Source organism: Cupressus sempervirens, chromosome 7 (genome assembly GCF_028749045.1).
Source record: "Cupressus sempervirens isolate cs-2001-9-10 chromosome 7, ASM2874904v1, whole genome shotgun sequence".
Taxonomy (NCBI): Eukaryota; Viridiplantae; Streptophyta; class Pinopsida; order Cupressales; family Cupressaceae; genus Cupressus; species Cupressus sempervirens.
In genome coordinates, this window is record NC_143124.1 from 329,668,465 (window position 1) to 329,691,749 (window position 23,285).

The 23,285-nt window shown below is 33.4% G+C and overlaps 1 protein-coding gene across 1 annotated transcript; it reads left to right on the forward strand.

Annotated features, from left to right (window-relative positions):
* Positions 1 to 2,789: 2,789 nt before the first annotated feature.
* LOC149546765 (casparian strip membrane protein 3-like) lies at positions 2,790 to 16,864 on the forward strand. The gene is made up of 4 exons (XM_089794051.1): positions 2,790 to 2,912; positions 15,868 to 16,091; positions 16,337 to 16,460; positions 16,607 to 16,864. The coding sequence occupies exons 1-4, from the start codon at positions 2,790 to 2,792 to the stop codon at positions 16,862 to 16,864; spliced, it is 729 nt and encodes a 242-aa protein (XP_089650177.1).
* The last annotated feature ends 6,421 nt before the right edge of the window (positions 16,865 to 23,285 follow it).

Consider the following 23,285-nt stretch of genomic DNA (forward strand, 5'->3'; position numbering starts at 1 on the left):
TAGACAAGCATATGATAGACTTTGTGAGAATGGTGTGTTAATGGAAGAATTTAAAATTGGAGAGAAGAAAGGGTTAACTTGTGTCCTAGATTTCTTGAATGTTTTCAAAACTAAATGAATTAGGATTATATTAAGTAGGATTCATGATAGTTCTCTATGGTTAGACAATGGACCTATCAAAATCACCAAAAGAATAATCCATAGGATAATAGCGTATCCAACCCTAGATTGGCCTAAGACTTTAAGGAGTGATTCAAAAGAGGTTATTGAGAAGAATACAAGAGCTGTGTAGAATAAGAGAGGAATGACAATTGACACCATTACAAATACATTGATAGACTTTGCAATAAGGGTAATTGCACATTAGTTTTACCAATCCAATAGATTGAAAAATGTGTCCTATATTGCAGTAGATGTTGGTTATAAGATTGTGAAAAAGGATCACACATATGATCTTGTAGACTTATAACTACAACAATTGGTTGAAAACCTAGGAGTAATAAGAAAGATAAAGAGTGCTCAGTGCAAATTTGGTTCTATTTTGATATGTATTTTCTTTTATGTTCAAAACACTTTGCCTACATTTGGCATAGTTGCATGAAAAAAAAAAGGTCAATGGTAGTTCAAATTGATGAGTTCATTGAACAATTGGGTGAAAATTTTGAATCTGTAATGACCAACTATTTTGAGGACTTTAAATAGTCTATGAAGAAAATATTGAGAATTCCAGTATGTTTAGTGGTAAAACATAACTTTGATGATGTTTGTTTCCTAGTGGATGTTGACTATACATTTGTTCAAGTAGAAACTCCAAGGGTAAGATGGTTGAGACCATTAGGTTATGAAATAAATGTAGATAAAGCCTTTGCAAAAATAACTAATTTACTTGCAGAAGACATTGATAAAGATGCAAAAAAAATTGGAAATTATGAGTTGGCCAAGTATAAAATCACTATGGAACTATAGACTACCTTTGTCATAAACAAGAAGGAAAAGTTGGTGAAGAATCTGAAAGCTAAATTTGGTGAAGGTGCCAAGCAGGAAGAGGACAAGGAAGAAGAGGATGAAGAGGAAGAAGACATCCAAACACAAGCACCACTTGCACTAACTCAGGGAATGGGAGAAGGTCTTCTAGAGGAAGAGACATAAGTTGCTGAGGTGTCCAGGAAGAAGAAGATGAGGAAGCACCTATTCCCATTGATCAAAAGAAGAGAAAGGCTAAGGCCCAACTAGTGACAAGGTCTAAGAAAACTAAAAAACCAAGCCAACCCAAACCTACAACACCTACTACAAGGGCTAATGCACGTGTCACTACATAAAAGGCAAAGGAGAAAGCCAAACCAGCAGAGTAGGAAGGAGGAATGCATAAAAGACCAAGGAGGAAATACATTGCACAAGCTAAATCTGATGAAGAAAGAATTGAATTAGATGACAATAGCCAATTCAAAGTGATGAGTCACAATACATTATCAGATATAGATAACCTATGTAAAAATGTTAAGAATAGTGCAGATTTGTTAGGATTTTCTCATATTAATTTTCATAACCTTGGTAAAGTTGAAAAGAATCGAGTGGAGGAGGCTATATATGCCATAATGGCAAATTTTAAGAAAACCCCACTAGAGATTAAAATTTTATATGGGAGAGTTGAGTAGAAATGACACTATTGTTTGAACTTGGAAAGACAAATAAGGGAGACATCATTTGCACAAGTAATGCCTAAACTTAGTAAGGCACAAATTTCTAAGGCCATGAATAAATATACAATTAGGTTTGTACCTAAATATAAAGCCTTCAACATATTGCAAAACAACATTGAAGATGTTGTGAAGAAGTCCACATATATGTGGAAAGTTAGATATGGACTAGCAATAATAAAGGTAGGTGAACAAGAGCCTATAGAGGTCAAAGATGATGAAGAAGATGATAACAATGAAGATGCAATTGATAGAGGTACATAAATGAATTTGGATGAATAGGCAATAATTTAGGTAGAGCAAGAACAAGATCATAGTGTACAAGATAAACAATTTCCTAATGTTAGCCCTTAAAAAATAACAAGTGAGAATATTGAAACAATCATAGTAAAGGATGTTTCTGATCTAACTACTCAGAACATCAATCCCCTAATAGAGGAAGATCTGAAAAAGATAGTTGATCAATCTACACTACAACAAGAAAAATTATGTGATAATCCTATATTAGTGAGTGTAGATGAAATACAAAAAATAGTGACTGATACTACAAGGGAAGAGGTGAATACACAAGAACCACCTACCATCACGCCTCAAGTCACTAATGTACAATCTTTAGATAAAATACCATAAGCCACATTAGATAAGGTTGACATAGTTGGCAAGGATACAATGGAAATCCAAGGCACCACTAAAGCATAGAGTGAAATAGGTCAGATAAATCTATCTGCACCTCGAACACAAGTACAAGGTGGATCACAAGGCATTGTGGAAAACAAGGGCAAGCTTGAAGAGACCAAGTTGACACCAGAGATGAAGGAGCAAGCAACCATTCAAGCACTGGTAACTTTACTAGAAACTAGCACTCCTTCCAATCACACTCTTTAGAAGCTGAGCACAGATGCAACACCATTGCAAATCTCAATATTGAGTCCAAGTTCATCAAAGGCTAAAGAAGTAATTCAATATAGAGATGTAAGCTTGGATGAAGAGATTGAATTACCAAAATATGATTATGACACAATGAAAATTGAGTAGATGGGCATTTAGTTACAAGAAGCCCTAGCTAGAAAAAAGCATCAAGAACTATTTAGAATGGAGCATAGGCAGAAGAAAGCATTGTTGGATATTAAAGACATCTTCTTAGATGCATTTAGTCTACCTACTCTGGATGAGACAAAGCCAGTTATTGAAAAACTGACAATTATAGTGGAAAAGGTAAGTGATGCAAACCTTGACACAAATGTAAAATCATTAGAATGGTTAGAAAATAAAATTCAAAGAAAAGTAAATGAGAAAATATCAAGTCACATAACACTCACACAAGTTGCATTGGAAACTAAGTTAGAAAGTGTGAAGAAGGTACTTGAGAACATTTTCTCACTATACACTAAATTGTGCAATTCAACACTCTTCACACAAGAGAAAAGAGGTTACATTTTGAGTTTGGAAAGTCAGATTAATGCATCAGGTGCAAAACTACCTATGAAACCATCTCAAAGTGAGAAGCACTTCAAAACTTTGCTATAAATGTAGATTCAGTTAGCTACATTATTAGCAGATGAAGCCAAAATAAGGGAAAAATTGATTAGCATCCAAACAACATTGACCCCCCACATGGAAATTTTGCACAAGGAGTTAGGTTACGTAGAAACTCTTATGAAGAAAGACCCAAATGTTTCTACATTAGATAGCCTAGTCCACCTTGCTGCCAAGATGGCCATCCAAATTAAATCTTTGGATGTAGCATGTGAAAATTGGGATGTAGCTCTCAAGATTGTACTAGAGGTCAATACATCTTTTTTTGACAAACACACTATTAGTGTATAGCCCATTGACATCAGTGTCAAAAAGGGGGAGATATATAATTTGGGTGAGATAGAGAGAAGATAGAGAAAAAGGGGAAGACTAAGAGCATAGGACAGTAAGCACACACATCATGAAGTGAAAGAGTCTCAATTGAGACACATTTACTTAGCACGAGTACAACATTTTGAGTATAGAACAGAACAAACAACTTAGGGGGAGTTATCAAATTTTGAGGTACAAATTGTTACAAAATTTTGAAGTTTTTTACATAAGACGAATAAGAGATATGTTATGCTCATAAGAATAAGGATATTAATGCATGACCAAGTGTTTTTGACACTCATGTCAAAGGGGGAGATTGTTAATCTCAGATTGGTTTTGACTAATGAGTGTCTACACACTTATGTCATTTACTTAGTTCATGCTAAACAAGCAGTACATGCCAAGCACAACATGTATATAATAGTGCATGTCGAGTCACTTATGTGCTGAGTCACTCAAGTATCGAGAAGACAATGTATGTCGAGTGATTCAAGAGACAAGTAAGTAGAGCATGTCGAGTGATACAAATGCCAAGTCACAGTAAATAAAATAGTATATGCCAAGCATTAGAGACTTTAGATGCTGAGTAAGAAAATTTTGTCATAGTTTTTTGTAATGGCACAAACAACTATGTAAACCATTTTTGAGCTGACTCAAAGATTGAATTATGATACTTTGGACATAAGGATGAATCTTAAGTTGGATTCCCAATGTATTATATGTAGCCAATCAAGAAAAGGGAAGGATTAAGCAAAAAAATGGATGAATCACAGTCATTGATTCATACCTAACCCTAAGTCACCTATGTCTTCTTAAGGAGGACAAACCCTAAACTATCAAAGAAGTGTGGAAGGAGCGAAAAGAGAAGTTTGCATGCACAAAAAGAGTATTCATGGTGACTAAGGAATTGTGAATTGAGATTGCAATGCAAAATTAGTTAAAGGAGAGCAAAGGAAAGGAAAAGTATACAACAACGAGACATCTACTTAAGAAGGATCAAGAGTACATTAGTATAGAGGTGATCTATCATCAAGCAAAAAAGTGCTAACTATAAGATCAATGTTGAATTATTCTAATAGGTGAATCAGTTAAATCTCTTAATAGAGTAGTCCTAACAGGCTGTATTGAATTCCTCTAACAAGGTGCTTACTTAATTGTGAGTTGAAGTCCTTTAACAAGGCACACTTCTAAAAATGTGTTGAAATCCTTTAACAGGGCGAGACCTAATAGTCTTTGTAAGCCTTTAATAGGGAAAAACTTTCATAGGGTAGATCATGTCTCATGATCAAAATATTGTAACCTTCTTTAGATACACTTTTTTACTGTAGTAGTGAATATTTGTGGGTGTCATCCCCACCCCATTTTACATTCTCATTGGAGGGTTTCTGGGTAATCATATCTAGTGTCATATATGTGTAAATGTTTACATGTTTACATATTCTAGATGTACATGCTTTACACAATATTTCAGATTACTTAGTGGATGTATGAGATGGATGTGTGGTGAATGTTTTAAGGGTTAAAGTTTAAACTACTAATTCATCCACCTAGAAGTTTACCTTTCCTATTATAATTCCAACAACATCTTCTATATCAAGATAGAATAGATTACTCCAAGCCTGATCATCCTTTCCAATCAATTTTCCATTTGTGTCATATATCTTAGAAATCTTTTTTTCAAACTCAACCTTATGTCCTAAATTATTCAGTTGTGACATACTCAAGAGATTATAGTTAAGTCCTTCAACATAGTAAGCATTGCCGCATAAAAATCTTATCTTTGAGTTTGATAGAACCTTTTCCTTTTATCAAACATTTTGCATCATTACCAAATCTTACAATATTTCTATCATCACAATTCAGGGTAATGAACTTACTTTTGTCTCTAGTCATGCAATGTGAATACCCACTGTCAATGATCAATCTGTCATTCTTGTTCACACAAGTTACAAGTGCAGTTACCCCATCTTCATCAGATTTTTCCTTCATTGAAACATACACCACTTCATCATCATATTTATTAGATTCATCTTTTGTTTCCTCTTTAGCAATATAGCAAGACCTTTTGCCTTTGTCTTTGTAATCCTTGCTGTCTTTATCTCTTCTACTTTTGTACTTGTCACCACCTTTGTAGTTTTTCTTCTCTAGACATCTAGTAGCAATATTTCCAACTTCACTACAATTGAAACAAATAATAGGTAATTTACGTTTGAACTTGCCTTTACCTTTGTGGAATCTTCTTGCCAGTAGTGCTTCAAGCTGTTCTACATCCTCCTCATCTATATCACTATCACTAGACACATACTTTATCTTTTTCTCTTTTTCTTCTCATCATGTTCCTTCAATGATACCTTAGCTTTGAAGGCATATTCAATATTCTTAGGTTTGTAATTATCAAATTTAGATAGCTCAAAAGTAGTGAGTCTACCTACCAGACCTTCAAGTGAGAGATTATTCCTTGATATGCATCTTAGTTCTTGAATCATAGAAAATCTAATAGCATGTATGGGCAATAGTGTTCTTAAAACTTTTCTTAGTACAATATCATCATCTATTTTTCCAGAAGCTCCTCTTATTGCATTAAAAACTTCTTTTATCTTTGCAACATATTAAGCAATATTTTTACCTTCTTCCATTCTCATATAATCAAACTTACTTCTGAGACATTTAGCTTTGACTCTCAAAACATTAGTGTCTCCTCCATAGATAGTGGTTAGGGCATCCCACATTTTCTTTACACTATCAAGACCTTTGATATCATCAAATTCAAAATAACTTAGGGCATAGGAAATCTCAAGTATTGCCTAGTTATGTTCTTTCTTCTTTTTCATATCCTCGGCTATTGGGGCTCCAATAGGATTAACATGCTCAGTAGTAATGGTTTATTGTGCATTATCTCCAAGTCCTCCAAGGTGTAGCTTCATCAAAATTTTCCATGTAGGAAAGTTATCTCCATTAAGGTTGGGTATTTCTCTTTTTGACATCTTGATCTTTGTGCTTCTAGTACCTTAAAACTAGTCCTCTTAAGTAGATGGCTCTGATACCAATTATTGGAATACTTTAGAATAATTGAGAGGGGGGGGGGGGGTGTGAATCAATTTTTCAAGGTCCAAATATATAAATAAAACTTTTCACAACTTAGTGAACCCATGAAACATTTATCATCATGCATGCATCCATAAGATTAAGCAAATCACTCAAATCTTGTAGGTTACTATTAAAACAACTTGCAGAAATGTAAACATGAAACATAATAGATTCAACAACACACTTGACACAATGATTTATGTGGAAACCTAATTTGGGAAAAACCACCAGTAACATGCTACTCTTTATAACTCTTTCAAAGTGATGCCCTGTGAAAGGCCAACCTTATTAAAGGTTATAATACACACGTTAAATGTGACCATGTTAAAAATTTAAATCACCCTATTAGGAGTGAGCCTTGTTAGAGGACTTTAGATCATTCACTTGGAATGTCACCCAGGTAAAGGATTTACAAATGATTGTTAGTTTAACCTTAATCCAAAGGATTTAGCCTAAACTAATACAATTATTAGAGAGTAACAATAAGGCTTGATCTAATAACAACTTATAACTCCATTTGTAGATTACAAATCTCTATTCCAGTCCTCCATTCTACTTGGCCTTCACATATTTTAGCTTTGATAGCTTGTTCACCCTTCAAGCATTCATATCTTTAAGCCTTCTTTCTTAACATGCCAATGCAAACTCTTAGGTCACTAGATGAAGCAAAACCCTTGACTCCTTTTCTTCCTTAGGTTCTCACAAATGACAACTCTTTCTTTTGACCAACCATTCCTATATATAAAAAATTAAGATCTTTTGCCGCTCATTCTCTATCGTCCAATTTAGGGTTAGGATAGATTAGGTAGGATACAATGAATCTACCCCATATTTCATATCTATTCTAGAAACTTCTCCTTAAATCCTCTTTGAATTTTCCTCAAAATGGCTTACCTTTAATTTTGTGCCACCAGCTCATCAATGTTATCTTCTACCTGGTTCACACAATTCAAGAAAATAAACTTGTTGGCTCAGATCCATCAAATTCATGATCTTTCAAATAATGCAGCCACTTGACATTATCTTGCTTCTGATGCTCGGAACATATTGCATTGCTTGGCATCCTTCGTGGAATCACTTGAGATGAACTAAAGTTTATTGGTGCTTGACATCAAATAAACTTTACTTGGTATCCATTGTTTTTCTCAACATACACTAGAATAGACTTTTACTCAGCTTCAACTGATTTTCTACTTAGCTTGCATTGACTTTTCTTGGTATCTACTATCCACTCGATCAAGCTTGGTAGGAAAACTTTTTTTAACTTGTTCTTCTATACTTTCTTAGTGTAACCGACCTTTGTAACCTTAAGTAGAGTACCAATACATTGTGTTATCATTGTCTTAATTGATTCTTGTACTTCTTTTCATTTCATAACTCAAACCTTTCCTCTAGGTGCTATGGTTACATCTTTTGACAATTCTCTTCATCAATCAAATAAGTGATAGTACTTAAATCATATAAGTAGTTGTCTTACTAGAAAATAGAAAGTTTCACATCAGTGAAAAAACAATGATTGAAGCATATTGATCATACTTGTATCAATATGTTCTTAGCAATCTCCTTCTCCAATAATCTTCTTCAATCTATTCTCAACACTTTGGATGCTAGCCATTTTTCCCTTTTGCACCTCTATTTCTAATAATGTTCATTCTCATGTATTTTTCATGTTCAAGTATATAATTATGGCTCATGTGTTGGGTGAGGTCTCTACCTTTGGTGTCAAGGCTATTGTTCTTGTGGGACATCTTTTTTGATGGGACTCATATTTATCATGAAGATACCAAGTCTATTCATGCTCATCATTAGTGAGTGTCTAATCAATATAACACCCTTTTAGTTGCAGGATTGGACATCCCTTACCACCAAAGTACTATGCTAATTTTCATTAAATGTCAATTCAGGAGCGTGAACTTGAGATGATGTCTGCAAAGTATATGCTCTAGTTTTCACTAAAAGTCACTACTACTTTGAATGCAATAACTATTAAGGAAATCTAGTTTATCCAAAGGAAAGAAGACTATCAAATACTTGGAAGGAAATTCTAATTATTTAGCCATACATCTATGCACCTACTACTGCAGGAATAGTGACTGGTTCTGTTTCCAGTGGCTACAGGAACAACAATTTTAACTCTAACTTAGAAAACTGAGTCTAACTTCTACTTACTAAAGTAAAACTCCACCTTCCGTGTGGGCCCCCACGAAAGAATGAAGGAAAGACAAACTCAGCTAAAAGTGTAGAAACTCAGCAAAAGCATGTATTCATCAAATATGCAGTATTACAATAACTTAGGAAGAACAATAAGATGTCTATCAACTCTGTCTGTCTATTCACTACTTAACCTTATAGATACAGATGAGGTCTTATTTATAGGGAAGAACAACAAAATCCTAAAACTACGACTTCCTCATGAAGGAAAGTCAGTTACAACTTTAAGACTGCAAACATGCAATTGGAAAGACATTAATTCTCCCTTAAATTCCCCACAAATATAGAGATCATAGCAAATGATAGATTTACTCATTTATCTGTCTTCAAACATCTTTCCAGGAATCTAGGTATCGTGCTTTTCATGTTTAACTGATTGCTTTTATGCTTACTTCCTTGCTCGGCTGCTTTATAAGGTCCTGCTTGGTTATTCATTAAAACAGGTCCCTTCTAACTTTGCTGCCAAGTCTTCTAGTTGCAACGGTGTCATAACGCTTCTCCTTAATGTCATCAATGCCTTAGCGCTATTCCTTCGTAGTTTGTTTAACTCCCGCTCAGCTTGTATCTTGCGATCAACATTTAATACACACAAGACTTCCCGCAAACATTTATTTTTATTTATTAGTTTATAAAGAAAAGGCATTAATTATTCAACTAACAATTTTTGCAATCTCTTCAGCTGCAGGAAGATCTACCCATATCAAACATTCATGAAGAAAGATTTTTACCACAAAATGAACCCCTTTTAAAATATAATTTCGACTATCATTTTATGCCCTATGTCCATACTTTATACACTAAAAGTTCAAAACATTTATACTAAAGGATGATAAAGTTCAGCATGTTATAGACAAATGTTCATAAAAAAGGGCTAATAAAACTTCTATTTCTTCATGTCATCAGTGAGATAACTAAGTTGTCTCTAGTGTCAAACCTTTATTGGTGATTATTTATGGTGCAAATATTGATGATAATGAGGATTTGTACCAATATTTCGTGTCTTGGTTTGTGATTTCTTTGACCTTTATACTTTTTTTATTGGTCACTTGGTATCCTTCCACCTACCCGTACAAAGTACAACTAGATCAAATATCATATGCTCTCCAACCCACCTAGGAAATTTCAAACACACTTTTCTTGTTTCCTTTCTTTGATAGAGAGGGGATCACATATAGGGAAGTTACTATGCCACTATATTTCATATTACTCTCTTTTGAGTCAAAAATTAACTACCACTTGGTGGAAGAATGCTAAATATGAACAAGTTTGATAACTGAGATGGTTGCTTCTGTAGATGACAACTCTTTCCAAGATTCTAATGAAAGTCTTACTTCTAGTATGATTTTTTCATGCCCTAACACCCTAAAATGGTTCCTCTTTCTATTTGTTTGACTCCTATTATATTATCTACTTTCTCTTAGATTTAGTCTTCTCTTGTGGAAAATTCCTATCTTTTGAGTGGTCATCTTGTTTCCCCTCCATAGGACAAGGAAAATTCCTTCTACCCATACTCTTTTGCGTGAGTAGAAATTTTTTCTTGTGTATGACTTGGATCCTTTTTTCTTGATAGTTCCTAGCTTTGAATTTTTTTAGTTGCTAGTTTCTTTTTATAATCTTGTCCAATCTCACAACTTACGAGATATACTCTTTTCCTTGATGGTTGTTATGCAATATGATTGACCCCTTCCCTTTCTTATCTAATTAAAACTTGTGTATATTTATAATCTCATTTTTACTAATGTCCTTTCTTCAGTAAATATTCTCTTCATGACATAAATTAGAAATATTTCTTTGTGAGAATATAGATACATACATAAGGTTAATATGTAAATATATATGAATAGTGTATTTGTGTTGGATCTATTTATTGATATGAGGAATTCTTTATTGATAATAAATATGTAGTTTTTATTTTTTAATATTTAATTTATGTTTAAAAATATTTGACATTTCATGTTTTTTAGAGATTAAAAATGATTTCTAGAAGTTGAAGATATTTCTTTTGATTGGTAAGAGTGCCTTTTTTTCGTTTATCCCTACCATTCTCTTTATTTTTTCAAATAAATTTTGTTCTAGTTAGTGCCTAAGGCTAACATCAAATTTAAATTATATTTTTAAAATTGTAATATTTTCTTCATTAAAAATATTTTTATTCATATTTTAAACATATTAATGTAGAACTTTGAGGGGACTCAAAAAAATGAAGCCATGTTACCTCTAGTAGCCAAAATAAATATTTGATTTATTTTAAAAAACATTATAACATCATTTGAAGTGTTAAAGCCATGAAACAACTCTACTCATTCTTTTTATTATATTTTTAATTGATATCATGCTTGTAAAGTGAAAGGGGATATGTTTTATAGAGATATTTGAGTAGTACTGTAGTGAAGATTAGATATATTATCATTTGACAATGTTTTTGATAGTAAGAGGCAATCAACAAGGGGACTGACTCAAAACAAAAAGTTGAAAAAAAAAAAAAAGTCACTTGCAACAAATTCTCATCCTAACCCCCTTTTTTAATTACAAAAAAACCCACATTAACATATCCACAACTAGTAGGCTCACAATCTTATTTGAGTAAAAATATACAAAACCATATAAAGAGTCTAGATATTAAAACTAAAATTAGTTTGGCCATAACTAGTAGCATAAGCCCATCCAAATAGAGTGTAGTAAACTAAAAGCATAAAAAAGAAAAAGTAACAAAAACATAGAGAACTGGCTCTCTTTCTTTTCTTTGTTAAGTTTCTCCAGTAGCACATGAAGCCAGTCATCTACCAAAAATCTGTATAGGGAGGTTGTACTGTCCACACTAGTAAAGGAAAAAAACCCATCCTTCTCAGTATGAAGGAGATACAAAGTGGTGGCCACTGAGTGCATCAATTTAATAGTGAAGTTGACCATCTCATCAAATCTCCTGTCCAACCTATCTTGCGTTCTTGTGGGTTTCTTGATGGCCTCCTCCAGTGTAGCATTCTCCTCAATATAGGTCCTTCAGGGGTAATCCCTTCATCCTTTTTATTATTCTTACTTTTCTCATATTGATGGACATGAGAGGTGATATCCCCTATATTGGTAGTCTCTAGAATGATATCATTTGACAATGTTACAAATACAAATTATTTGAATAAATTATAAGAATTTTAAAATTCTACATTTTTGAAGAAATTGATAGCAACCAAAAAGATGAAGGGTGACCCCAAAGTACAAAAAGGCTAATAAATCAACTGGAGGTAACCTCCCAGCCAACTAACCAATTCAAATTTTAAACTTCAAAAAATAATATATCTCCATAGTTAGCTTAATTGTACTATCAGTCTTTAAACTAATATGCATAACAGATTGTAAAATAAAACAACAACCCTTATAAAAATCGTTTCTATAAGTCCCCTTAATTGACATAAATATAAAAACACTATGGGGTACCAAGTTCATAGGCTTAATCATTAAAAAAGAAAAAAAAAAAGACACAGGGCTAGTTTCCCTCTTCTAGCCCATGACTATCATCCTTCTTAGGCACATCCTTGTCCACATCCTCCCCCTTTGCTTTAACCAGTTTGTCTAGGATGATCTTTAACCAATCCTCAACCAGGAACCCATAGATGGATCGAGTGGTTTCAATGACTTTTCCTAGGTCCTCTTTGTTCACCTGCAAAAAATTGAGGGTGGTGGCCATGGAGTGCATGATTTTGGTGGAAAACTCCAACAAGGTTTCGAACCTCTAGCAGGTAGCAGTTTGGTTGTTAGCCAGGTTCCTCATGGATTTCTCTAGTGTTTCTATTCTCACCTTCCTATGGATATGCTTTCCTTTCTTCCCAACACCTTTGGGGCTTTCTTTCCTTAGGGAAGTAATATCTTTTCCCCCACTTCTAGCTAGGGTAGCCTCGAGGGTGTTAGAGAAATGGGAGGGGCTTATAGGGTTGGGGGTAGGTTTTTTGTCCTGAGGCATTCTCTTCTTTTTAGCAAGGTTTGGCATCACTTTTAGAGGAGTCAGAGTTGGAATCATGCATGGGGGGGGGGGACTTAAAATTTTCCAGCTGGAGACATTTTTTGGACATCCTAGCATTTTTCTTACCCTTTTAGAGTTTGGATCTGACTCTATCAGGATAATTTTAACCTTAGGGTTAATTTTGATATCTGGGGTAGGGGTTTTCTTGAACTTCCCATGGCTAGGGCCAAGGCCAGGGTCAAGGGAGGAAAGAGGGTTAACCAAAAGTGGCAGATTTAGGGCCAAATGATGGATATAAAGTTTATTCATTAGCCCCTGGTGGATGAGGTAGAAGGTTATCCCCTCCTTGTGTTTCCTCCTAGCCTTTAAAATACAATCCTCCCACAAATGTAATAGCAGAAATGGGAAGGAGATGTGGTCCAAATTCTTGAAATGATTTAGGATGGAGAAATGGTAGTAGTATAGTACCTAAAAATGGTCCTCCAAGGTGATGTACAACATGATGAAATAGTATATGACATCCCATGCATTCTTGCTAGTTCCTCCTTGCCTTTGAAGAATTTTTGCATGCTAGCTTCCTCATTAACCTTGGTTTGCCTCCGCCAGTTCTTTCCTTCCATAGAAAAATCACCAGCCATTGCAATGGTTTCCTTTAAAATATCAAAACTCATGCCATTGATAGTCACCTTCCCATCCTTCCAAGTCTAGAAGAATTGTATCAATATAATCTCATTGTGCTTCACCATACCCTCCACATATGGTAATAGGCCATCTTCCTACAAGTAAACCATTGCCACCTTGCTACTATGAATGCTATCTTCCACACCCATCAATTTAATATGATCACTATTATCCATGTCGTCACCCAGATCAACCACTAAATCTTCAGATGACATAGCCTTGTTGTAGGTTTTGAAGTTGTTGGATATAAATTGAAGAATCTCAGCAAATAAAATGAAAAGACATTGCATGACCATCATAAGTCCACAATGTTTCCTGAAAAAAAAAACCACTCTTCACAACATGTGTGAGCATTCTCTTTCCATCCATAAATGATCATTGCCAGCTGTATCTTGTGTGGGAATTCATTAACATGTCATTTTGATCATTACTAGATCATTCATGACATCTTTCCAAATCCACCCTCTACGTCCTTTTATGGTAGTAATCTATGCTCATGGCAATCGAAACCACAATACAAATCAGTAAACAATCATGCCAAAAAATCCCTTTATGAAATGTCCTATTCACATGCCCATGTGGAGAAAAGAAGGCTACCAGCTATTTTGATTATTCCTATGGTATTTATAAAGATACACTCCCTTTCTATCACAACAAGATGACACCAATCTAACGTCATCCCATTCCACAAGTTGCATGACACTATGGCCAAATTTAGCCAGCCCATCTGCCATGCCATTTCCTTCACGATACATGTGGGCAATGTGGATATCTTGGAAATCTTCCACCAACCTTTAGATTTCATTGATTATAACTTTAATCAACTAGTTGCTTCTACCTTCACCCTTAGTAGCCTTAATGATTAACACTGAGTCTCCCTTAATTGCTAGCTTATTGACTCCCCGAGCTCTCACAATTCTTAGCCTCCAAAGTAGCACCAGTGCTTCAACTTCATTGTTAGAGCCCCCTCCACAGTTACCTGTGTAGGAAACAACTATATTTTTAATACTATTACGATGGATACCTCTCGTTGTGATGCTACCCATCACAGTCAAACCACTAAACCTCCCATAAAGCAAGAACCTCCATCCAAACCTCTGTGGCAATAGGGCAGTGAATAAGAAAGTGTGTAACAAATTCAACTTCATGTAGACATAAAATGTAGTAATTAGCAAGTTGGCGCCCTCTATGTTGGAGGTTGTCAATAGTGAGAATCGACCCATGCAAGGCCATCCACCAATAGGCCATCCACCAATAGAAGTTTATCTTAGGTAGGATCCAAGAGTGCCAAGCTTAAAATTCTAAGCTACAATTAATACAAAATTTCCCTTTAATTTAGAGAATAATTAAACAAAATTATGTCTTAATGTTCTCTAATTGAAATATGTATGATTATAAGTATTAGGATATATATCTTAAAATATATCTATCTAAACAATTTATAAAATTTTAAGCTATACTTTTGTGTTGTTTTGTTTAAAAAATTATATTTTTTTACTAAATTTAAGAATTTGATTGATTAATTATTATATATAATGCTTCCAAAAGATTGTAGATGTCAGAATGAACTCGAAGCAGCTAGAAATGCGTATAACTAGAACACTCTTCATGTATGCAATAGAATAATTGGCGAAGTAGATCAAGATGACATCATGACAGTGGCATTGATAATGAATATAACTCCCTTTTCTTTGATCAACATGAGCTGCAATTAATCTGATTGATGGCGTGCATGGTCTACCACTCCAATCCTTTGTTTTGATTATCAGAATCAAAATAGTTATGGACTCTTTCATTGTCAATCAATTAATGTCGGCAATGAGTGATATGGACCAACTAAAAATTACTTGACAATGTCTCAACAAAACGGAGGGATTTTCAACTGTTTTCTTTCTATTTTATTTTTGCCCTTCCCCTTCCCCTTCCCCATCCTTAGCTTAAATCATGTCATCATTCGTCTAAATTGTCGTGTTAACTGTGTAACGATGTTAAGTTTTTAAACATGTACTCGTTGTCAATTAGTTTTATAATTCGAAAGTATAATAGTGAGAATAATAAAATATGGGGATGATCCCGCAATATAGTAGTAAGTTGGGAGCCTTTTATTTTAGAAATTTGGAGTTTCAGTCTGCTACTTTGACTCGTTACCTAAAGAAATCAATCTAGAGATTAAAGATAATAATCAGTCGTCGTAACATTATATGATACGACTTGTTTGTTTTTAAATAATCGGACTTTACAGACGCAAATCGTATTCAGACAACTGCGAAAGTGCATATCATTTATTGCAATTGATAAGGGCATGGCGTCTATAAATTGAATGAAACGGTGATAACGTTTAGTGAAGAAATTGCAAATCTGAAAGCGTGAACAGTGACTTTGTTGCAGGGAAGTTATAATATCCATCTCTCACCATTCATGGATATGAAGGGAGACAAGGAGCTTACAATTAGTGAGAATGAATTTAGCTCTGGATATCGTGAAGTTTTCTTGAGATTGATGGCTACACTAACCACTTTGGGTGCTGCAATTGTTATGGGATTGGACAACCAAACTATTAATCTTTACGGCGTCTACATTCATGCCCAATATTATTATATGCCGGCCATTACGTATGCTTTCCATTCTTTTCTTTGCTCTAGTTTTATCTCATGGTTTATAAACGTTTTATTACGTTTTCTTACTATCCAATAATGAAGAATCCATATTTAAAGCCTAGAAATTACTTCATTAAAAGTGAAGTTTATCAAGATCTTAGAAGGATAGCAACCAAACGTAAGCATACCCTTTAAGCCATATTAAAGTTATTGGAGAATTTGCTTTGTTTAACAGTTTGAATCGTGTGTTTTTTTTACAGGTTTTTCGTTGTGGCCAATGCAACAGCTGCAGTATATGGACTATTATCTTTGGCCATATACTATATTAGCAATGTCAAGGGGCATCTTCACTCTAGTAGAAAATGGCTTTTCTTCTTTGACTTAGTAAGTATGTGGATCATGTTTTGTTAATAAATTCAGATGGCGTAACAGCATATCCTATATTTTTTTTTACACGTATTTAGATGGTTCAACTTAAATTACACTACACAAAAAGAATGATTTCTAAGTAAGCTTCTCTGATCAACCAGATGACGACATTGGTTATAACTTCTGGGATATCGGCGGCCAGTGCAATTGGGTATATTGGATTGGAAGGAAACAATCATGCTGGGTGGATGGAAATATGCTCTGAATTTGAATTGTTTTGTCATCGTGCAGAAGGTGCTCTGTCTGTATCTGCCATGGGATTATTTATTTTCATTGGTCTTACTATACTTTCTGCTGTTTCTATGTCGACACTAAGAAAATTTTCAGCAGAAGATGGTACAATGAAAATCGAAGTATAAATGTCTTAATCCTGTAAGATTATATATTCTCTAGTCCATTTGTGGTTTCATGTAATATCCATCATAATCTTACCCGGTAAGTTTAGACTAGTGATTTCATGTGATATCAATATCGCCTGTAATGGATTTAACATGCTCAATGCAAGCAACTGTACTATATTAATATTGTTCTCGTATTCATATTGTAATTAGATTTAGGTGTTTTCAGTTGCAGGAAGGCGGATTTTAATGTATACATTAAATATCAAAATAAAATAAATTTGTATTGAGGTCTACTGTCAGATCGTTTATGATACAATTGTCTCTGTTCGATGTCATGTTTGGCTTGGAATTCTGGTGTTCCTGTGTTTAACATGAGCCTGTCAATGGGTGCCAAATGCTTACGTACGTATTAAAAAATAATAATACTTCAGGGTAAGGGTCGCAGCCTCGCCGCGCTAAACGTAAAAAATGTATACTGAAAAATTAAGAATTAAAGAAGTTATGAAATATTATTTACTTTGATTAGATTTGTGATTTGAGTGGAATGGTGTTAACAACATTAATACATGTTTTATATGATTGCAGTTAAAAATATTAAGAAATATACCTAAAGATTCTGCAAAGGCCTATACAGCATGAATCTCATACTAGGATGCACACAAAATAGTGCTTACATTAGTGTAAATTCTGAATTGAAATGATCTTTTACAAAGTTTTGTATAGACAAGCTCTTTACATGTTGATGCAATAATGGAATCGCTTAACATATTAATAATAAAAACTAACTTATATATGAATCTAAAATATTGTGGTTATTTTTCGTTGGGTGCTCATTATGTCCAAATTTTATCTCAATTAAATTGAATAGGAATGATTCATCATAATTAGCCACTCATAAAATTATAGAGTTCATGAATAATCTAATATTTGTTAATTTAGTCTAACATGAAATAGTAATGTAAAAAAGTCAAAATAATAAATTGAATTTGTGAAGCCAACATTAACAATGATTATAACTTTAGAAATTTTTTGTAGTAATAAGTATTGGATACTCTAGTCCCACCAAAAATAACCTCTAAAATAGAGTAAAAATTATTATGATTTCTGATGCTAAATCAAGTCCTAATTTGAGTATTTTAGAGTAGTTGAACTCATGGATGGATAATTTAATTATAAGGTAGAATAAGACCTAAATAGACTTAAATGGTTTAGGAAAAATCACACTAAAGTAGGCATCCAAATATAGTGAAAAGTTGTCAAGGGATACAATTCACTACACTACATCTTATAAAATAAAAGAATACAAAACCATTTGTTTATATTTTTTCTCATTAAAATTGTGGATTAAAATAGATTATATATGTTGAGAATATTGCAATCATTCTATTTGATATAGAGATAAATGAGCCATTTTTTGCCTAGGAAAGTCTAGAATTTTATTTTGCTAATAATTGACTATTTGATAATCTACATAATTAAAATATAATATATAACTTTAATCTAATGTAAGAGAATTGTGACGTGTGATTTTTTTCATGTAATACAAAGATTACAATATAATATCTAATAAATTTGAACTATTTTGATGTACATTGAAGTATTTTATTAACTATGTTTACACATTGTTGATGTAATGAAGTAGACACCCAAACATCAACTAAAAGATTCAAGCGTTTGTAGTATATGTAGGTGACTATATCATATTACTTTACAATTAAAGCATTAACAATCAAAGAATACTAATTTTTTATCCTTTTCTTTAAATTATTTAAGAATATTGGGGTAAGTTTTTTTCACAAATATATAAACTAATGAGATCATGGATGGGGAACTCATCCATAACATGAAAAATTAATAATAACACTTAGGGCTTGAACTTTGGTGGAAAGAACAATAATATCTAAACCATCACATTCTGTCATTATTAACATCTCTTTAAAGTGGAACTAAACAAGATTACATGAACCACCATAAAAAAGATTTTTCCTAATGATGAAGATTCATATTATATTTCATATGAAGGGTTTGTCCTTAATTCTTTTCTCCCCATTAGTGATGTGAAAGGTAAAGGAGAAGTGGGGGGGTTCTTTTAATGTGTCAAATCAGGGCAAGGGGCAAGCCCCCACTGCTTCTTATTTAGTGGGTAGAGGAAATAATTATTCATGTGTGGAAAAAATCAAGAAAAAATTGGTATGATCATAGATCCAAAGCCTCTCTCTCTCTCTCTCTCTCTCTCTCTCTCTCTCTCCCTCTTTGGAGATTGGAAAGGTACTATAGGACCTATCAGGTGTTACAAGATTGTGTTTCTTATACCCACAAAAGACTCTAACTTTAGGGAGATTCAACCCCATTTGAAATTGGTGACCCAATCTTAGCCATTGCTAAATCTTGCAATGCACCTTAATTGAAAATTACAACTATACATATCCTTAAAACAACTCATTGTGGCTTTGAATAATCTATTCCATTGAGCTTTTGATGGGTTGGTAATCCTTAAGAACAACCCTATTTGGCTCCCAAGTTACTAAAACATTCTAAACCACTCTGGACTAGTGTTATAGTTAAGATGCATATAGCGCCAAAAGTGTCAATATTTGATGGAGCATTTCTTGAAGCTCATTTACTGTATCATTAAGTTTTTAGGTGCTACATAATCTTGTTTCAAATATTCACAAATTTCTCTCACTTTTGAGATTTGACCATATTTAAAATTGGAAATCCAATCATGATTGTTTTTAAGTCTTACAATGTTCCTCAATTGAAATATAATTGTGTGTATATTAGAAACAAGCCTTGAAGTATCTATTCCAAAAGATCTTGTTTGGTAGGAAAAAACAAGAATAACCTCATTCGTCTCCTCAATTCTCTCAAATGTTCTAGAACACTTCAAGCTAGTGTAACCCTTAAGGTGCAAAAAATACCAAATTGTCAATCTTTGACAAGCCATTTCCTGGAGATTGTGTAGTGTCTTTGTAAGTAATGAAAGCATGTTTAAAGAAAATGACATTATTGAGAGAACTTGAAACAAAAGAACATAGCTACATATAGGATTAGAAAAAAATACCAAACAAGCCTAAGAATATGAAAACTTCTTAAACCAAGTAAGATCCCTTTTGATGTGTAGATTTGTCCAAATGATAGAATGAATTCTTAAATGATATTCTCAAGATTCTTCAATGGATGAAGATTTGATCAATAATTGAGTTTTAGAGCAATTTTGGCATTATGAGGATACTTTGGCTATTTATTGGAGGCATATTAGTATGATAAAAATCCATGAAAGGTGGATAATTTATGTAGGGACAAAGATTAAATTTATAGGAAAATGGGAGGTGAGATGGATGGTCATGTTGCACTTTAATAAATGGCTTAAGAGTGGCTAATATGCATTTGAGAGAACACACATGGATTGTGCTTTCTCAAATGGATCTCATCGTGACAAGTGTCACAAGAAGATAGGGTTGAAGATTGGAGGGATTGAGACAATTTTGGGGGATCTAAAGGGGAGAAATGCATAAGGGATGTAAGAGATGTGTAAGCGAATTTAAGGTTGAAATTTAATGAAATTTTTTGGGAATGTTTAGATGTGACAAAAGTTAAATTGGCTTTGGGTTGGGATTTCTTGATCCTCTTTCTTAGGATTGTACAATGATTAGAGCGAGATTATGTTTGGATTGGAGAGTGATTTGATGCAAGTCAAATTTTATGGAGAATGAAAGTGGGTACTTTAATTAATTAAGGTTAAATAATTAATTAAGAAGGCTTAGTATGTGTTGGCTTATGAGTCTAAACCATGGGTGCTAGGTTAGGTTAGAACTAGGATTGATTAAGTAGGAATTATTTCATAAAAATGGGAAATTTATGAATTAAATAAAATAGGCTTGTGCAATTATTTAATTTAATAAAGGAAGAGGGATTTAATTAATAATTAGACTATATGTTGTCATGTTGATAATTAATTGGACTATAGTTTATGCATTGGATTAATTAACTAGGGATGACATAAATAAATAAGCAAATAAATAAATAAATAATTAACAATTTATCTTGGAAGAGAACTAAATAAAATTATCTAATTGTGTAATCAGATTTAGGTGCCTACATTTTTTTCCTCTTTGACATAATGTACAAGAATATTTTGAAGACATTTAAAATAATGGGGGACACGAGGAAATTTTAAAAGCAATATAGTTGCCACAGATTGAGAGTAGAGAAAGAGGCCAGACTAGGTGATGCCCCATTGAGAAGGTGGTGGAGAGAGAAAATATGACCTAATGAAATCTCAAATAGAAAGAATTCTCCAATGGGGAAGCATGATGCAGAAGGGCTAGATGACGGGGGAAAAATCATTTGCATAACCTTATCCATGATGATTGAGTCAAGGAATTTTTGGAGGATTATGAGGAAAATTTTCCTTTTGGATTGAAACATTCAGTTTTTGGATTCTTTGAGAGATCTATTAATACTTTATTTTCTAATTTCTATTGGATTTAGGATTGATTTTGATTTCTAATTGGATTGTTGATAGAGATTTCTAGGATTTTGATGAGTGTAGGATTTTTTGAAACTTCAGCATGGACTACTCCAAAATGGAGCACCATTATGTAGTTGAGAACTTAGTTTGACATAGAAATATTGGAGACTTTATAAGTTTATCAAGAATATCAAAGCCCTTTTATCAATGTTACTTGATACTGACTCATAATAGACACGTAAGGATTTCCCTAGCATTAGAGATGAGTCTAGAAGGACTCGAGGTGGAACTAATACTAGTTAATCCAAAAGCAAAAACATCTCTCAAGTACACCATGTGACAACAAGAAATTACATGTTTGGATATGCAAGGGTCACATATGATTAGCTCATAATAATAAAATAATAAAAAGATCAAGACCTTGCTCTCGAATTTCCCAATTTGCATTGCACCATTATATAAAGGATCACGAGAACCTTGAGGAGGGATACAATAAAAAGCTCAAGAAATATAATCAAGAATCAATATTGAAATCCAATATAAAAATTAAAAATCTATGAAAATATATTTTTCCAAAGAGATCGGTAGGACTAGATACTCACTGGATTAGGTCATACATGAGGAAGGATGCATCTTGGAAGGATCTATTGGTAGGATTCTAAACTATGATAATCTTGAAAAAAGAGGATCTAGGATAACCATAACGACAAAGAATCTCACATGAGGAATTTTTGAAGTGCATAGCTATAAGAACTAAAGGCCTTGATCTAATGCAAACAATTCACACAAAAAACTGGGATATATAGAATAATACCAAGACTAATAATCGAATCTCAGGGATATGTACAAACTAATTGGCCAAATATTTACAAAGGGCACTGTACAAAATCTTAGGATGAGAAGATTTAGAAAAATTGATATCGTACAACTAAGGAGATTAGGATTCTGGATAGTTATGATACAACGTGTTGACATTTTTCCAAGATCAAAAATTATGATACAAATTCTTCTATCATGCATGTGTGATGATGAAACATCTTAGGAACACAAATTTGTAGATGAGTGCACATTGTGGGGATGATTTCATAGGGTTTTGATAGATAATGGAATGTCCCAAGTATGCATGGCCTATATTGTTAAGTTTTCACCAAGGTATATGTCCAAGGTGATTGAATTTCCAAGTTTTCACCATTTGAGACTTACTTATCATTACTTTTTTATGGGTATCATCAATGTGTCTGATTACTAGATTCTCACCTTGATGATGATTTTTTTAAGGAATAAATTTTTTTTTTAATGATTTTTTTATAGATAGGCGAGGCACACTATAAGGTTCATGTATATAACTTCTTGAGATGAGTGATGTTTTTTGGATCATTATGAGGTTATCCTTCTAGTTTTGATAATTTATATGGCCTTAATATTATAATGCAATGACAACATAGGGACCCAACTGAGTAGGATCAAAATTTCCTTTTTTTTTTCTTGTCATCTTGTATCTTCATGTTATCTTTTAGGACCATGCCCCTTAGGATTGTTCTGGATGTAATTTCTTCTTAAATATCCTCTTGATCTTGTTATGGAGTACAACTAAGGGATCATATGATTGCTACCTTTTCTCATCTAGTAGGCATAGCTAGGAAAGTTGTGCTACACGATGATCCTCTTTGGTGATCACATTTCTCAATGATATGTACAATGATGATAGTTCAAGCTCGATCAATAAGATTGCTTTAGCACCATATACTAGGAAATATGAGGTGGTGCCTATGGGAGTTCAACATGAAGTATAGTATGGCTAGAGGACAAGGCTAAGTTGAAGATGTCAGTCACAACTAGAATCATTGACAACTTTTTTGAAAATTTTAAAGATATTTTTGTTAGTTGCCTCAACTTGGATGCGGCCTTAACAAAAATATGGACTAGAGAAATGATGATGGATGTATATTGAAAATAGCACAAATA

What these genes read in the sequence shown, in the direction of transcription:
- LOC149546765 (XM_089794051.1), top strand. Translation starts at nt 2,790, where the DNA reads ATGGAGCATAGGCAGAAGAAAGCATTGTTGGATATTAAAGACATCTTC. An exon ending in TGACAATTATAGTGGAAAAG is followed by an intron (nt 2,913 to 15,867) that starts GTAAGTGATGCA and finishes ACTTTGTTGCAG; the next exon opens with GGAAGTTATAATATCCATCT. An exon ending in TATTATATGCCGGCCATTAC is followed by an intron (nt 16,092 to 16,336) that starts GTATGCTTTCCA and finishes TTTTTTTTACAG; the next exon opens with GTTTTTCGTTGTGGCCAATG.